Source organism: Euprymna scolopes, chromosome 10 (assembly GCF_053919585.1).
Source record: "Euprymna scolopes isolate OS-2025 chromosome 10, ASM5391958v1, whole genome shotgun sequence".
NCBI classification, from domain to species: domain Eukaryota; kingdom Metazoa; phylum Mollusca; class Cephalopoda; order Sepiida; family Sepiolidae; genus Euprymna; species Euprymna scolopes.
In genome coordinates this window covers 119,193,493-119,212,411 of record NC_136491.1, presented here as the reverse complement: position 1 = coordinate 119,212,411, position 18,919 = coordinate 119,193,493, and the positions used below count along the sequence as shown (strand labels likewise).

The 18,919-nt window shown below is 30.8% G+C and overlaps 1 protein-coding gene and 1 long non-coding RNA gene across 2 annotated transcripts in view; one reads left to right on the top strand and one right to left on the bottom strand.

The window, feature by feature from the left end:
* The window catches only part of LOC145286243 (uncharacterized), a 67,186-nt gene extending 58,669 nt beyond the window's left edge, over positions 1 to 8,517 (bottom strand). The window contains exons 1-2 of the long non-coding RNA XR_013869132.1: positions 8,455 to 8,517; positions 1,604 to 1,678 (exon numbers count right to left, since the gene is read on the bottom strand). This is a non-coding gene — a long non-coding RNA (uncharacterized LOC145286243). The remainder of the gene's footprint in view (positions 1 to 1,603; positions 1,679 to 8,454) is intronic.
* The window catches only part of LOC145286242 (mitochondrial adenyl nucleotide antiporter SLC25A25-like), a 169,692-nt gene that overhangs the window by 29,330 nt on the left and 121,443 nt on the right, over positions 1 to 18,919 (top strand). The window contains exons 2-3 of the mRNA XM_080135064.1: positions 8,663 to 8,789; positions 10,018 to 10,105. Coding sequence (XP_079991190.1) covers positions 8,663 to 8,789; positions 10,018 to 10,105 — 215 coding nt within the window. The remainder of the gene's footprint in view (positions 1 to 8,662; positions 8,790 to 10,017; positions 10,106 to 18,919) is intronic.

The window sequence follows — 18,919 nt, the reverse complement described above, 5'->3', positions numbered from 1 at the left end:
ATTTTTTTAGTCAGTCTTACAATTTCCTCATCGTACCACGTACTCAAGATCAGAGAGAGAATCAGAGAACTTGGTCGTTTACGGTCTTTGATGTGCTACCATAGGTGGTAGTGTCATCAGCATAAATGTTTACGAATGATGTAAGGATGTGATCTGGAAGATCAATTATGTAGATCAGAAAGAGATTTAATCATTTCAATTTCTAGTCCTTCAATTTCTTGAAGATTTTTATGTTTTTTGGACATCATCATAATCATCATTCATTTTATCATGTCTCCCTTGGCCAGGGATTTGTGCATCTCCAAGCTTGGAGGTTTTGAGAATTGATTCCATCTAAGATCCTTGTTGATGGTTTACATCCAAGTTTTTTTTGGGGGGGTCGTCCAACTTTCCTCTGGTTCTCTGCATTTTATTACCCCCAAATCATTCATTAAAAAAAAAAAAAAAATGAAAAACTGATATTTAAAAATTTTTTTTTTTTTTTTTTTTTACACCTAACATTCACTTTAGGCAGGTTGAACTGGCTTCCTCCAAAGGAGGGAATGTCATGGGAATATTAAATTTACAAGCAATTCCCAGTTGCATGCATATCCTGGTCAGGGTAGTTGACAACATTAGGTTTTTAGTTTTTGCAGGGAGGTGTTGGCTTCCTTCCTACATATAGTGCCTGGTATTCCCAAACGGTCACACATCTCGTACTGACCAGGCTCAATGTTGCTTAACTTTGGTGATCTAACGAGAACCAGTGTGTTGACATGGCAATACTGTGAAGGTACAACTAGTGGGTATATAAATAAAAAATTAAAATATATTGAGGAAGAATGCAGTCCAACTTGTATAAATCGAGGACTACTTAAACCTACCATATTTAAATTGCTCTGAAAGGGTTGAAACAAAATTATCTCTAGTAATTTTTCAGGTTTTCTTCCTTTCTCTATTTTTCTTATCTATATAATTTTCTGATTGCTTCTTCCTTAGTCTGTATGTTACGCTTTAAAAAAAAAAAAAAAAAAGAGCCAAATACAATTTTTGAAGGCCAAACTGCTTCAAAGGCTAAGTTCGTGAAATTTCACTTAAAAAAGATCAATCTAGCAACCCAGGACAAGAATGAGTAACCTCCCTTTGATATAGCCTCATTTTCGAATGTCATGATATATGATTATTTTTGTAATGGTGTGAGAAATGAACTCGTAATTTCGATGTGCAGCATGTCTTCACTGAAGACAAAGTCAGCAAAACGCTATATAAAAAAAGAGAACAGTAAAAAGAAAAATATTGTTTGCCAAGAGGTGCTGGACTGAAGGAGTAAAGTAAAGATTGTTTCTTACAATGTGATTTTATTTATATTGAACTATGTACCACAATATTACTTTCTGAGTATTAGTATTTATAAATTTATCTCATTTGGATCAGTTCTATATTTAAAATACAATGGATACTATTTTCATAGAAATATTAATAAACTCATTTGTATGTTATTTCTGTCCTAAAAAAACTAATTTTTTGCATTATTCAGAAAAATATCAGCTTTCTCAAAACATTTGTTGAAATATATTTCCGCAGGTCCTGCTAGTTAATGAATATTTTTACAAAGTTTTCTTACCTTTGTCAAGATCTAAGTTGCTGCCGTTATCTCATAACCTTTGACTGCCTATTGGTTAAGGAATTGAAAGAAAACCTGAAATGAAAAAAGAAAATGATTTTTTAAAAAATAATGATAGCTAATGGAATTGTTCTTGGTAATGGTTTCTTCCTTTCTTAGAATGTCATGTATGTTTTGTGTTTGAAAGGAATGGATATATGAAATCATTTTTTTTTTGGAGGGGGTCTCTACAATAAAGAGGTAGAATTTTGCTACTTGTCATGTTAGTCGGGGGGTGTTTACTACGCTATGGATTAGGTGTATCAGAATTTTTGTAGGAATTTTTGACACCCCTAACACAAAACTGCGAATAAGATATAAAAATTCGTAATTTCTCTTTTAAAAGTGGGTTGTTTATTTTCTTTATGGATTACTTCCAAAATAAACTATTAAAGTTGTTTTAAAAGTAATAGAAATATTTTTTATTTTTTAAAAAAACAGTAATGAATTTTACGAACTCAATATTTTTCAATTTTTAAACTTTAAAAATCTATCAAAATTTTTTTATTGATTCTATTTTTACGATATTTTCAGGGTCAATGTGAAATTTTATGCTCTTTCCAATAAACCGAATAGAATATTTTAGACAAACGTTTTTTTTTAATTCACGCCCCCCATTTTCAAGTGTCTATTAAAAAATAATTAATTTACTCACCAAAGTGTTATATATCACAAATTGAAGAAAAAAATGTCAATAAATAATATATTCAAATTTAAAAAAAAAAAAAAAGTTGTTTAGAAATTTACCTGTAAAGTTCGAAGTTGTTTGTTTTTTTTCTTTTTTTTTTTTTTAATGAAACCTTGGTCCTTGCTCCTTTAATTGAAAAAAAAATTAGGGCTTGAATTACATTTTTCGAGTAGTTATAAGCTTGGAAAGACAGGGGGTCGAATAATTCACGCCTCCCATTTTGAAATGTCTATTAAAAAGTAAATAATTAATTTACTCACCAAAGTGTTATATATGACAAATTGAAGAGAAAAGATCAATAAATAATATATTCAAATTTAAAACAAAAAAAGTAGTGATTTTTAGAAATTTTCCTATAAAGTTCGAAGTTTAAAACCTTTAAAAAAAAAAAAAAAAAAGAACACTTTTTTTTTTTTTTTTTTTTAATGAAACCTTGGTCCTTGCTCCTTTAATTGAAAAAAAAAAATTAGGGCTTGAATTACATTTTTCGAGGAGTTATAAGCTTGGAAAGACGGGGTTGAATTATTCACTATTTTTCACGAAATTTCTGACACACCTAGCTATGGATTTGTCATAGCACATACTTGTAAAATATGCACAAGGATGCAACATTACAACTAGTGGTGGGGATGATTAATCAGAATCTTAATCGTAAGAATCGTGTATTTTGGGGGGAATCGGAATTGCATCGTTAAAAAATACTGTAGATTTACGATTCTCTTATATTTTTAAGTTGCACTGTTTGTTTGAAGTGAGATTAATGCTCTCAAAAATTTATAATAAAAACGTCATAGAACTTTTCATAACATTTAATATGACGTACAAGAATTTCGTTAACTACTTTAAAGGTAAACTTTATCTTAATGAGTTTGAAATTTCTTTGAATTTTTTTATTTCTTTAATTCTTTGAATTAAAAATAATTTTTTTTTACTTTTAACTGCTTTTATATTTCACCATTTCGTTTTTTAGTTATGACCTTCACCTTCACCGAGGTGTACGACTTGACACACAAAAAAAAAACAGCCTCTTAATCACCTGCTAACGCACGCGAATCACTGTAACGTCCAATGACAACAACAACAACCTTCTCACTCGACCTGCCTTTTATACCACTATCTCAATCCCTCCTCTTGCACATGCGCACGTAGATTCCTGACAACCTCGAGACTTTTGCTTATAAAAACCCAAGTGTTGTTGTCGCGCATGCCTATACAAGGCACAAACACGTGGGCGTTTGTTTTGTTGGTAAGTACTACACTCCCCCCTGATCTGATGATCACATAGAGTGCACTCCGGGGGTGGCCTCTTAGTTCGTTGGCTTCTGCGAAGGGTGATATTTACAATCTCGGATTCAGATTCTGGTTCTGGGTGTGGTTCTGGTTCTGGTTCTGATCCTGCCTGATCAGACGAACTACAACTACCACTCTCTTGCTTGGTGACCTCACTCATCAGCAGCTCATCATCTGATGATTCATCGCTTTCTGTAGTTGCGGGATGTACTTCACTAGCTGGGCGAAGATCGTGCACATGGTGTGGGGTTCCATCAACAAGGACCGACTGCTGGCTGACCACTCCAGATATTCGTCCTTGCTTGAACTTGGTGGTGCACCGGTTGCCATGGGGTCTAACCCAAACTGGATCCCCTATCTTGTATTTGTCATGACTCTCCTCGTCGATTGGCCTTTGTCAATGCCCTTTATCCTAACACGGTATTTGCGTATGGCATTGGCCGGAACTGTCAAAGTCCACACAGACTCTGGTGTGGCCGCAGACATTAATGTGCTGGTGATGCGAGGGGATTTGCTGGGATTCGATGTACTGTTGGGATATGATGCTATTAAGGCACTGGGGGGAGTGGTTATCAGAAGAGATGGGACTGTGCGATTTTTGGAAACCCCAGTGTGTGCTGCAGTTCACATTGATCGGCCTGATTTTAAGGTGGACTACGATCCTCACCAAAAAGCATGGACTGCATCGTGGAAGTGGACAGAAGGAAGGGCACCAACCGAACTCAAGAATAGCATTGCAGAGTACTCGATACCCGACAAGACCCGTAATGAATACGAGAAGGAACTTGAGGCATGGATCCAGGATGGATGGCTGATCCCCTACCCCAACAAGCTGGGACCACCCAAGGGTCTGATTCCCTTAATGGCGGTAGTTCAGCATAACGAATCAAAAGTTCGTCCGGTGCTGGATTATCGTGAACTCAATAGATACATTGAGACGTACACTGCCGATGCTGACGTGTGCGCCAGCAAGCTGAGAGAATGGCGCCAGAAGGGCTCCAATGTGTCTATAGTAGACTTGCAGAAGCTTATTTGCATGCGCACGTAGATTCCTGACAACCTCGAGACTTCCGCTTATAAAAACCTAAGTGTTGTTGTCGCGCATGCCTATACAAGGCACAAACACGTGGGCGTTTGTTTTGTTGGTAAGTACTACATTGCTTCTCTACAATAAAAGCCGACCTCGTGTCTAACTCTGCCCTCGTGGGGAGGAAAGTAAATAGGAAGTAATATGGCGACTGAAAAACTTTTTTAGACCATCATAAAAGCATTACAACATGTTTAAATTAAATGAAGAATTTCCACCATTTCTAAGTTAACTAGCCACTACTTGTGTTTCAAACTTTAAAAAAAAAAAAAAGAAAAAAAAAGCACTTCAAAATAGTAAAAACACTAAAGCTTTTTTCGTTTTGAAAGAGAGGTTTCAGGCGCCCCTATTATCCCAAAGAACCAGCTATGTAAATATTTTGCAATATTTTTCAATAATTATTTAAAAACAAATTCTTTACAATCAATTTTGATTTAAAATTAAGAAATTATTTTCTAAAGTATTTTGTTTATATATGTTTACATTTTGTTTTTAAGTAAAATTAAGAAATTAATTTTAAAAATATTGTTTAATCCATCTTTATTCAAAAGGGTTACTTTTCGGTAGCTTCACCGGTTGTTAACCTAATGTCAGAACGAGGGTCGTCTGCAGACCTACTTATCAAAGCTTCACCGGTTTTTGTTATGATTTTATCTTTTTTTTTTTTGGGGGGGGATGGTTTTTATGTAATTATTAACAGGAAAATTGGTGAAAGTCGAAATGGAATCTTAATCTGTGCTATTTTTAAATATTAAGTTTAAAGTTTTATAATACCCTTTTCTTATTATTGTTTTTGTATTTTGTTATTTTTATTTTTTTGCCGGATTTAACAAACAAAATTAAAAAAAAAAAAAAAAAAATTGGTGCTTATGCATTTATGTTACCGTTATTTTTATTTATTTTTTTAATGGTTTAAGTGCATCGCCCAATGTTTTAAGAGTTTCTAATTGTTTTTCAAAGGAAAATAGGTGAAAGTCAAAATTAGCACTTGTGGCGATAAACAAAACTAAACAGAAAGCTTTAGCGAGTACGTTCCTCTCATGGAATCTCGTAGATCGAAACACAGTGAAATGTTATTTGGTGCTAGTGCACTTATTGATCTGCGCTATTTTTAAATAGTACTTTGAAGTTTAATTAAAGTTTTACGATACCTGTTTTTATTAAATTGTTAGGTGAAAGTACAGAATAGGTACACAACACCCTTCCATCTCCATGTTAAGAATGGCTTTCTAAATGTCATTATTTCAGCATGGCTCAATAAGTGCATAAGTACCTTTTTATTTTCTTGAATTAAATAAGAACTACTCGACGAGAACACTACTGGTTTTATTTTAATCATTTTTTATTTTTTAAATTTCAATTGTTCAAAACATGTTTTTTTTTTCCCAAAGCTTATTGGGATTTTTTTAATTACCATATTTTTCATGAACATGCTCTAAAAATCTTTCAAAATTATCTAATATTTTTTCACTTTTCATGTTATAAGCCTCTCTATACATGGCCTCATCGACATGAGACCATTTCTCCTACTGATCCCGATATGTATTTCAGCCTTCTTTTAATACGAGACTAGTAGGCTTCAATATTGTTGGTGCAAACACCAGTAAGCGGATCCACAAAATTTTGTGAATGGTTTATAGTCCTGTGAACATAATTAAACTTAAAAACAACTAACAACATCGGAGCCACTGCATATTTCGTTACAGGGGTAGCATTCATGTACGTCCACCCTTTTTCTTTATATTTTTTAATATATAAAATAACTCCTGAAATTGATTATTAATTTCATGGTGCATGTTTAATTCATGGTTAAAATATTTTTGATTTTTATCTTCAATGAAAGAAATTTTACGAAAAAAAATCAAATCGTTTTTGAATTTCCACTTTTTCGCTGTACCAAATTTTTTCGCTACACAAAAACTTTCGATTATATAATGGTATATTTCAAAAACAACAATTCCATGAAAATCGTAATTGGAATCATTAATCAACATTTTCCTGGAATCTGAAAAAATGTAGGAATCTTCCCAACACTAACTACAACAATGGTACAAGGGTTGGAGTTAGGTTGATGATGCAGGACTTGTTATTTTGGACCTTGTTTAAGAGGGAGAGACTAGTGGTAGATGCACCAGCCCAGATGTGGCAACAATGCTCCATGCATGGGTGAACAATGGCTTTGAAGAGATTACTCTGATTTTGTTTCAAAATGAACTTTGACATTTCAAATTATGATATTAAGCAGAGTTTGTTTTCTATAATCTGTGTAAATTATGGAAATTAGTATTAGGAATGACACCGGGTAGCCCTGATAGTGTATAATAAAATTGAGCCAATAAATTAGGTCTTAAATCCAATTTGGTATTTTAAACACACAAAAATATTGAACTTATATTTTATTTCATAATCTAAAACAAAAACAAGTTCTTTTTGTACTTTTTATTTACTTTGGCCTCTAAAACAAATTTCTTATATGAATCAGACACAGGAAACGGTTATAACGTGTTCAAGACTATCAAATAAAAAAAAATATCTTTTCAAGTTAAGTGTATAATTTTGTGTAAAAATTCCAGACATGTGAAAACAAAAGAATATCATTTTCAGCCTCATAAACTCAATTGTTTATCTAATAGTATTACCTATACAAATGCAAATTCAACGCAGAAATGTATTACATGATATACTGTCAGAAATAAATTCCAATGTTAACTATAGATATGTATAATATATATATATTTAAATAATAATTATTCTTTATACCTACAGACACCAGTGTTTTTATCCTTACACTATCATTAGTGTAGGAGTGACAGTCCTTGCCGGTCATGAGATTTGAACCCAGCCACGAAGCTACATTTTGCTTCATTTGCTAAGCCTCTATCTCAGGGCCACCAAACAATTGCCATGAAGGGAATTAAGAACTATTAAACATTTAATTCAGTCTAATACATTTGACAATCTAGAGTGTTCACACAAGCGAAAATCGTGAAAATTGCATAACTGCTTAGTTGACTGCCTTAGTTATAATTCCGCAGACAGTACCCATCCTTAAGTATTCTTAAAGGGGCTTTATAATTATAATTCAACAATAATTCTTTAATGTACATACACACTAGTGTTCCATGTTTACGCTAGAAAAAAAAATGACCTGTATCATCCATTCAGTTTAGGTTTAAATGGGGAAAAAGTGAGTTTGCAAAGTCAGTTAAATAAAAAAATAAAGACAAAATCCAAAATTAGTTTCTTTTTCCCTACAGTTAAGGGTTAATAGTATTATTACTTGTGGTGTTACTCATATTTTATGATTGGGCAATGCCAGACAGCCTGCAAGTATATCTATAAAAGTGTGTGTGAGGACAACTCTCAACCTATATACTCAACAAATTTTTTATGTCCAGACTTGAAATTTGGTATATAGGGTATTCAGACATGTGGAAAATTTTAATCTGTTTTTATCTGGAAAAAAAAGGCTGTTAAGGGGGTCAAAATTAGAAAATTGTTACTTGGGGGTCATTAGATTTTTATCCGTTTGTCAACTGTTTTACAACTGCATATCTGCGAATCATTCTCATAACAGCTTTCTTATGTTAAGAATAAGTAGGTTTGAAAACCCTTTTTTAAAGATCATAGCAAGCTGGCCTAATTGTTATTGTACTTTACTCACTGTCTTTAAGTTTTGGTTTTGATCTCAGCTCGTATTTTTTTGCTTACAAGAAGTGAATTGTTTAGAAAAAAAACAATACTTACATGCACATGTCTCATTTTCATTCCATTTTTTTTCCTTCATTTTCTTAGGAATTTAACATTACGTTTAATACTGGGCAACGCCAGGTGTGTGTGTGTGTGTATGTATATATATATATATATATATATATATATATACACACACACACAATTTTAAATACATAATCCTTTTTTTTTTAATTTAATTTTTTTTTTTTTTTTTTTTTTACAGAGATTCTTTGACAAAACTGATACATCAAAAGATGGCCAAGTTGATTTTGCAGAGTTTGTCCAATATGTCGGTGAACATGAGAAGAAATTAAGACTCTTTTTCCGCAACATAGATACAAATCAAGATGGTAAGAATTTTTTGTCAATTTTTTTCTTAGAACCAAAATCATTTGCTACGTTGTTTCTCTTAAATGAAGTGATGGTGTTGAAATGATTGCTGGTGTGGGCTCTGTGTGCCATATTAATTTCATCATGATTATTGCAGGACTTTCACTGTAATAACCACTGTATGAAGTCACTTCTCCTAAATCTCTGAAATGATATGGTAAATTAGACTCTTAAGTTATGATAGGTCGACTAGTCTAGGATAAGCAGCAGCCATTTTTTAGCAAAGAGACTGGGTCATATTTTGCACAATCCACTTTAAACAAATTCATGAGGAAGGCCTGAACATGCCATTAAATTGTCTGATACTCTTGGGCAAGGTGTTTATTCCCACTGCACCCCAAAAATCCATCTTTTCCAACCCTTTCTACTTTTCTATTTTTTTACCCTATTTCCTAACATTATCAACTACTCAAGCTGGTGGTAATTTAGAAATTAATATGTGAGACGAATGAGCATAGGAAAATTACTAGGTGACATAAACTACCCCTCTTCTTAGTCTGTTCGGCTTACTCTTCTTTCTTTCTTTACTTCCCTTCTTCTAGAAAAGAGTCACCATTAAAATCAATTGCTCTAAATGGCAGTGAAGTGTTGGATATTGCTTGCACTTAGGATTGAACCTTCAACCTCCAGAAGAGTGTTACTTACAACTGAATTTGATCAAATACTTTATCCACTATGCCACGGGGCCTTACAAGTTTGAATTTCGAGAGCCTTCAACTTTTTTTTTTTTAATTTGCGCTCTTACTATTTATCACTATTCATCACTACAGATTACTAATAAAATATAAATTAAATGTATATTAAAAATATATAGATTAAATAAAGGGTTCCGGTTGAAATTCCGTGCAGATTCCTGAGTTTGACAATATACACCTGAAGAAGGTCAGAGGTTACATCAACTGAAACATTGTGAAAATAACACTAAAGAAGAGAACAGTAGTTCAAATAATACAAATAAAATAACTTGTTATAAAATTTACCAACGAACATATTTTCATGTCTCATCTAGAAAGTATCTCTTGTTGTTTTACAAAAATATATTTTTAAAAAAATTTGAACTCTTGAATTTCTATGTTTCTGCTAGTGTTTTATTGTCTGTATTTTCCTTGTCGTACATTATTCAACCATTTCAAAAGAAAAAAAATGAATCAGAAATTGTCTAAATGTTTTTTTTTCTGTTAATTTCAGGTGCTATTGACGTCTCAGAAATCATCCATTCATTTCAAAATCTTGGAGTACATGTTGATCAGGAAGAAGCAGAAAAACTCTTACAAAGGTAACCCACCCTCTTTTTTGTCCGCCATTTAAAAAAAAAAATTATTTCTCCAGGCAAAGTCATATGCATCCCTCATATTCTGTTTCCTCATAAGATCCAATGTCCTTTTTTACATGTGTTTTCAAGAAGGCAGGGTTAGATACAAAGTTTTTAATTTGAAAAAAAATACAGCTCCCCTAAAAAGGGCACTCTGGATTGAAATAAAAATGGCTGCAATCTAGGAGGATTTCTCCTTCACTAAGGACAAAAAAGATAAAGTACAGATACATTTTTCTCCTAGCCGAACTGATTTCTATCATTTGAGAAAGATTTGTTTCTTATTTTTGTTGCTTTGCAAAAAAAAAAAAAATGTTTTTTTTTTGTCAGATCTTACCTTATTATATTTGTCTTTCCTTATTATATTTGTCTTTCCTTATTATATTTGTCTTTCCTTTCCACTTTTTCTTAAAAACTACTGGTCGAATCTGACTGAAATTTTGTATAAACCTTTATGATAAGATACAGCAAACAATTATGCACAGTTAGGGATTAATAGGGTGAAAGATTGTCTATAGTTTATCTCCGGATTTTAATCACGTAAATTCGTTTGACGTATAAGTCATGTTCAACAAAACATTTTCTTGTTCTCAAAACGGAGAAAAGAGGAGGAAAAAAGGGTCAGATTTGAAATTTTTCTTAACAATCAGCATTTTATTTATTCTTTCTATTTTGTTTCGTTTTAATTTTTTTTTTTTTTTTTTAATTACACATGCGTCAACAAAAAACTCCTTGTTCACATTTGAAATGTCAACTTTTATAGTTTTTCAGGTATGCTGACAAGGTTGGGGGTGTCTATTTCAAAAGCTGTTCTTCGTTGTCAGCATACCAAAAAAAACCTATAAAAGTCAACATTTTGAATGTGAACGGTGAATTGGACTTAATGTAAAAAAAAAAAAAAAAATACCAAAAGTTTTACCAAAAAAAAAATTTAATTATTTCGTTTTTGCTAATTTTTTTAAAAAGTATGATTTGTTGAATTTTATTCTTTCGATTACTTTTTATTCTATTGGTGCATACGCAGTTTAAAAAAAAAAAGATTAAAACAGAACGAAATTTAAATTTCAATTATATTTTCGAAACAACCCCAAAACAGAGCGCTCTCAACAAGTTTTACAAAATTCTGCTATTGCTGTCGATTAAAGTCTTATTTTTAAGATTTAATTTATGACAACCTACTGAATTAAAGCGTTTATTTTATTTAAAAAAAAAATCTTGATAAATATTTTTACCGTAAGAGAAGACCGTAGGTAAATCAACCATGAGATTTTCGTAGGATCCTGCTAGATATCGATAACCTGGCAATATGTTTAGGGGAACTATAAAGAAATATAAGGGATGTAACATTTAGGTTCATAACTCTGCACAAAAAAAAAAAAAATGTGTGCAAAAAGTATACATAGTACAAAATAGTTATTGTGATTTAGGAATTTCAAAAGGTTTACAAAAACAAAGTGTGATCTATTTCAATAGATTGTGCAAATACAGGTCAACATTTTAGAAACTTGACAATCATGAAGAAAGTCGAATTTATTTAAAAGAAGTGACTATTATTAATTCTTTTTTCATATGATAATTTAGGATGTTAAGTGTAAGAAAAAGATGCGACTATTTTTGTTTTTTTAGGTTTTTTTAATTACTTTATTTAATGTAACAAAAGAATAAAATAGTAAATATAATAGATAATTTTATTTTCAAATTCTTTACATTTTCTTAGATTTATTCAAATATTTTTAAGAAAAATTATGGTATTGGCTATGATGAAGTTTAACTCTGAAAAAAAGTCAGATCTTAATAAATTTATCTATATTTACTTTAAAAAAAAGTTATATTAAATAAAGTAATTAAAAAAAACATTTTCTTTGAAATAAAACAATCGCATCTTATTATTAGTATCCCAAATTGTATGAAAAAAATATGAAACAAACAAAAAAACTAATCTCTTAGTAAAAGTAGAGTTACGTCCCTTAGACGAATCAGTCTTTCTTCATGATTACCAATTGCCAATTTGTTGGATTTTTCTGAAACTTAAAAAAAAAAAAAAAATTAATATGCTGCTTGTTGGGACACATTTTCGTCAAGCAATTTAGTTAATTGAACAAGGTTTTGTTATTTAAGATGTATTTAAAGATGTTTTTTTTTTCTTACGGACAGATTTGCTTTTAGTTCGGTAGCCGTAGTAACTACTGGAGACATTTTTTTAGCCGTTTCATTTTGTTGTTGGATTAGGGTTACCCGGATTCCATTTTAGAATCAGGTACTCATATGATGGTCCACATGAACATCTGTAGTGAAAAGTGTTATAGATCTGTCAGGAATCGGACACTGCATGCCAAGTTATCGGTCCGCTGGTATCCACTTCACCATCATCTTCCATTTCTAGGTTGTCTTTTTTTCAGTTGCTTCCCCCAGATGATTGGTTAATTTGTAGCTCAGCTAAAGCTTGAGATTCACAAATTGGAGTGGTTTTTGAAACATGTCTCATTGGTAGTACACAGATTATCTTTTTATCAGCATTGTAGATACCCCCCCCCCATATTTTTGTCTTGAAGAATTTGTTTTATCACTAAACTCATTGATAAAGAAAAAAAAAAAAAATCACATGTTCTCTTTTTAAGTTATTTTAGTTTTCAGAACAAAATAATTTTGTATTGAAATTTTTTGTTTATAAATGCTTGAATACAAATGTAAGCATTAGAGCTGTGAACTTATCCCCCAAAACTAAAATATTTGTTTAAAAAAAAAAAAGTAAAAAGAAAATTCTTGAAATGGAAAATTTCTCATCTAATCTCAATCAATAGAATAAAGTAAAGCCTGTCTATTTCTTGATTTTTGTTATAACTTCCATCTTACAATATTAACATTTCATCATGAATAGGCATTTTCTTAACATTGGTCGATGTTAAGAACAATAAAATGTAATTCAACTTATTTTCTTTGCAAATAACTATTCTTTTCAGACTATTTTTAAGAAGCAAGCCATCTGGATTAGCAACAAATCTAAATTATCATAGCCACTATCGTTGCTCTTAGCAGCAAATATTACTACCAATCGTAAATACTAATACATTCTTTCATTTATTAATAAATAATCTCATATTTTATTCATATAAATAAAAAGTGTGGAAACATGTAGAAATCTATAGAAGATATCAACTTTCACTGTTATTACATCAGCTGACATCACACATCTTCCATTACTGATGCATATAAAAAATTATCTTGTAAAACGTTAGATATTGTTGCTATACATGCTTTCTAGTCAAAGTAAACTATTTTATCTCAAAAGTTACAATGTTCTGTTATTTATTACTATATTTAAAAAAGAAAAAACTGCATAGTTTACACCAAAAACACAAAACAAAATACACTTTAATACGTTATTGGTAAACACCTTTTTTGCTCTACACACTTGAAACTGGATATATGGGATATTTGGACCTGTGAAACAAATTTGATTTGATTTTTAGTGAGAAAAAAAAAGTTGCTAAAGAGTCAAAATTAAAATGTGTATCTTCTACGCATGTTCAAATATAGATTTTATGTTCAACTGTGTTAATTTGTAAAGTTTTGATATGCATATGTCCTTGGGTCAGATGGTAGCAGATACTGCTGAAGAACTAAATTTTTTGGTTTCAATTCTAGTTGATGGCACATGTCATTTTTTCTTTTTAAAACTTTTGAAATCACTACAATGTATTGGGTACAATATAATAATCAATAGAAGATTGCCTCTATAATGATAAATACAATCTGCATAAATTAAAATATCATATTTAAGCATATTTTACAACTGGGCAATGCCGGGCAGCAGGTGCATTATAATAATCAATAGAGAATTGGCTCTATAATAATAAATACGAAATCTGCATAAGTTAAAATATATTTAAGCATATTTTATGACAAGACAACTCTTGAGTGGCCTGCTAGTTTGAATAAACTAAAAGTTTATTTGACTTTTTGGGAGGCTTAAGGTCGTCATTAACTTGCCTTTTTACCAGGACAAACATGGACGCAAGCTTGTTATATTAAGCATGAAAAACCCAAAATAGATTTTCTAGATTTGACACAAAATATAAAAATTAATTCAGTTGCTAATATCTTTTTATTAATCAAATTTTTATTTAAAACCATAAATATTTAAGTTATCTGTATTTTAAACCTTTTAACATTGTTATATATACCTACGAAAGTTAATTCAAAAACATTTTTCTACAGAATTATTTGTTTTCTGTATCAAGAACATTATTTCACTTTTGTAATCAGATCTAATCCAAGGAAAAAAAATGCAAAATGAGAATAAAGTTAAAAAGTATTAATTCTTTTTTTTATAGATAAAAAAAAACTGAGCATTTGTTTCTATTAAATTTCCAAAAGAATTCTATTTAATTATTCGAATTTCTTTTACAGAATCCCTGGCAATGCTGGGTAGCCCTACTAGTTTATAATAAAAAAAAGTATTTATAAACTTTCTCTTCCAGAAAACAAGATTTTGATCTCTTGTATTGAGTGAGGGTAAGGTGTTATGCATGAACTAGCAGCCGCACTTTAGCTACCTCTGCTCCTACCCCCTCCTCAAATTATGTGCCTGCCTCTTTGTTTTAACAACTACTGTATTCAGGACTGTGGGGTTGGCAGCCCAAATAAGACTACAGAGCATGAAATTCTAAATAATTAGTCTGATCCAAGAAATTTTTTTATAATTTATAGATTATTTATAGTGTTTTCATTTTAAAGAAAACGTTTTTCAAGCATCTGTCAATTCATTATTTTAATGAAATCTAAAATAAAATTATACATGAAAAAGCCCCTCCCCCCATATCTATCTTTGTCATTAGTACTGGTGACCACTATTTATCTTTTTTTTTGGGGGGGGGGTTATCATGCCTATATATTATAAAGTTAAGTATGCATATATGTTTATATCTCTTTATCTGTAGGATTCACTCCCAGACTAATTACCAGTCAACATGAATTTTGGAACAAAGTTAAGTGTAAGGATGTGCAATGTGGGTTATATTTAGTTTAATACAAAAGGTTTCCACCCTTTGTAAAAATTCAGATACTTCCAATTTTTGTGAAATTTTAACTATAGATATTAGACATCAATTAATAGTTTTCAAAATTTTACAGGTTTTTTTAGAGGCGGGCATAATATTGACACAAATTTTCATATGAAAATTAAAATATTTCAAATTTGCATTAAATTTGGTCTATATTCATTAAAAATGAAGTAAGATTCCCAGAATTTCAATATGATCTGTTAATCTTAAGCCTTATATTTGAGATATGTAATGAATTTTGATATATTGTCATAAGGATCCTAGAGATAAGGTTTAGTAGCATTATAGGTTGATTTTAATTTTTGCAAGGGAACATAAAAGTTGTATAATTTATTCTGTTTGAGAATTAACTTCTAAAGTAATTAATTTGCTCTGACTGACCCCACAGTCTTGACTGTCTCTTGAGTGCCATGAAGGACTTGAGAATATGTAAAGTGATCTTTTTTGTTGGAAATAAAATTTATATTTTTAAGGAATCAGACATTGTGTCCATGTATTATCCCATTAAGCTATAACATTTAGTTGCTTGTCTTTAATTTTTCTTTTGTTTTAGTTAGTCATTTTCTTTCCTAGTATTTTAGTTTGAAATGTTAAAATTGCTGTGAAATTGACATTTTATTTTTTACTTTTGATTTGGTTACGATTTTATTTTCAAACTTTATAGATAACTAAAGTGTACCTATAATGTGAAGGAATGTTGTAATGGAGAAATATCTGAAACTACACATAATATCTTTATAAACATTAAATCATTGTATTCAGTCTACATTAATATTCATTCTGTTGGGGTCACCAGGGACCAAATAAGTGCACAGGTGGAGAGTGGTAATGAGATAATTTCAAAATTTTTCCCAATTCCAATACAATTACAGATTACAATTCTTTTAAAATCTTTAAATATTTTACAAGAGAGTTGTTAATTTTCAGATTACTATAAAAACCTATGTAATATGTACATATATTTTTGCAAATGTGAAAATACACTTGTGGGTGGTGATCTAAAGATTTTAATTTTAGTCTTAGTTTAAAATCAATAAATATTTATCATTAATACTAGCAATGATAAATTAAGTTTTAAACAAATTAAAAACAATTATAAGAATTGTGCTTGGCATCAGAAAATAAGCACAATTTTTTTTTCTCAATGCCGACTCATATCCCTAAAAATTCTGAATAATTGTCCCAACAGGAGTGGGGTTAGAAATAAAAAACTTACTCTTATTTTTTACTGGTAGTTTTTTCAAAAACGATGAAACTAAATAAAACAGCCACTCTACTGTTTTTCTTGCTTTCTATTGAATGGAGTGAGATGTGGGCAGCCCTATTAACATAGAGCAGTCTGAAGGAGATGTGGAGTGTTTATAGGTGGGCAAATCATGTTGGGAGGTAGAAATAGTGAGAGAAAAGTTTTAAAAGAAATGTTACAGACTTTTCTTTATATTATTTACATTCTTCAGACGACTGTTCTTATCTTTAGTGTTATTTGCATAATGCTTCACCCGATGTAATCGCCGACCTTCTTCACATGTATCTTGTCAAACTCGGCAATTTTTTCTCTCAAACTTGGGAATCTATACAGAATTTTTGAGCCATAGCTTTTATTTAATCCATGGAGGTTGCATGCTCTTATTTAGTCAGCCATGACCGGGTAGAAGTTTTAAGAAATTCACAATTGGATTAATATCAGCCGCACTAAGGATTGAAACTTCCCCCTCCAGAAGAGTTTTCTTAGGACAGAATTAACCTAGTACTTTTTCCGTTACACCGTGACACATGATATGTTAGAAAAATTCCAGAGTTCAACAATATACACCTGAAGGTCAAGTTACATTCGCTGAAACATTCTAAAAGAAATAATGCTCAATATGATAACGGTAGTCAGAATAATCCAAATGATGAATTATCAATCCTTACCTAAAAAATTAAACATTTTTTTTATTAAGTTTCTGTTTTGTTATTCTTTAAGTCTTTTGTTATCCATCTTCCTAGACAATGCTGAGTAATGTAGCTAGTTCTGATGTAAACTTTAAAATGTATGCATAGCTTGTAAAAAAAACAAAGTAAAACCGGAACATTTATCAACCACTTGTTTAATGTAATGATCTGAAGTCGGCATCTTCTGAATAAAACCGTAAGAATATTTCAATTTCATGGAAATTCATTGTTTTAAGAGCTCAAAGAAATCCATCCTAAACAGACAATGCCAAAAAAAAGATGCATTTGGAGAGACCAACATAAAAACACATTAAAAGAAATGGTCAATAATCAACCTATTTTATGTAAGTATATTTTAGTAACTAAATTATGATTGTGATAATCAATGCCATTGAAATGGGCAATGTTTACATTGTAAATCGAATTTTTGTTATTGATTTAAATTCTTTCTGCTTGAAACCATCCCTGCCATACAAGTTAGTACATGAATCGATCTCTTATATATATATATATATATATTTGCACACACACACACACACATCCTAATAGAGAGACACAAAATTGCTTAGAGTTGAATGAAGGTTCCACACAACCAATACTATTATTGAAATCGGTAAAATCAACCATTTTTCAGTCAAATCGATTGCTAGCTTGCTCTAGTCAGGGACTCACTGTGGTGCACCGGGAGGAAGCTTCTCATGCCGCTCCATAGTGACTTAGTCCACATTACATTGTTGTCTACATTGCACTCTAGAGAACCTACTGTTGATTTTATAAAATTATTTTATATAATGACTAAAATTAAAGTTTAAAATGCAAAAGTCAAGTATCATGGTTCAATTGTTCTCTAAACAGAAACATCTTTTTCAAATGCACCTGTCTTATTAAATAATTTACTGTTAATTTTATAAGCTGGGCCCTTCTACTTATGTGGTGATAAAGCTTCTCTAACACACTTGTGGTGTTAGGCTGTATGAGGACGTTAACTTCGGTCAAAATCAGTCTGTTCCTTCTTTAATCGGATTTTTTTTAATTCTTGATATTTGATGGTTATCAGAAGCATTCTGATACAACCTTATCTAAGAACATTCCCAGATACATAAAGTACATTTTGTGAAATTTCGAAAACAATCGTTCCAGCCATTTTGGAGTTCATAGAGAATAAACTCTCACACACACAATGTACCTTTTATATATAAGTAGAGGTAGATTTATATATATATATATATATATATATATATATATATATATATAGGTTATTTATAGGTTATACAGTCCAGAGGTGTAATTGATTGACACAAACTAAAGCAAATTAAAACCTTCAAGTGGAACGAGCTATGCAGATTCATCTTTTATTAATACAATATTTATGTATATAATTTTTTTCATTTTGTTTTTTATAGTTTTATGATATAGTATTGTATTCTTGAGTTAGTGTGGTCTAATGGAATTTCCATATGGTATGATATTTTGGGAACAGTTCCCTTCAGATATGTGTTTAACTTTAGTTGAAATGCATATAAAGAAGGTCAAACGTATCTGAAAGGATTTTTCCGAAAAATCATACAATACGGAACTTCCATCAGACTATACTGATGCAAGTAAAAACATAATGCAATATTTTAAAAGTATATAAAATATATATATATATTAATGAAAGGGGAATCTGCATATTACATATTAAAATATTCCTTTATATTGGAATTAAGTTATCTTTGAGAAAAACCCTCAAAAAACAATCATTTTATTCTAATTAGCCGTAACTTTCTAAGTTTCTGTC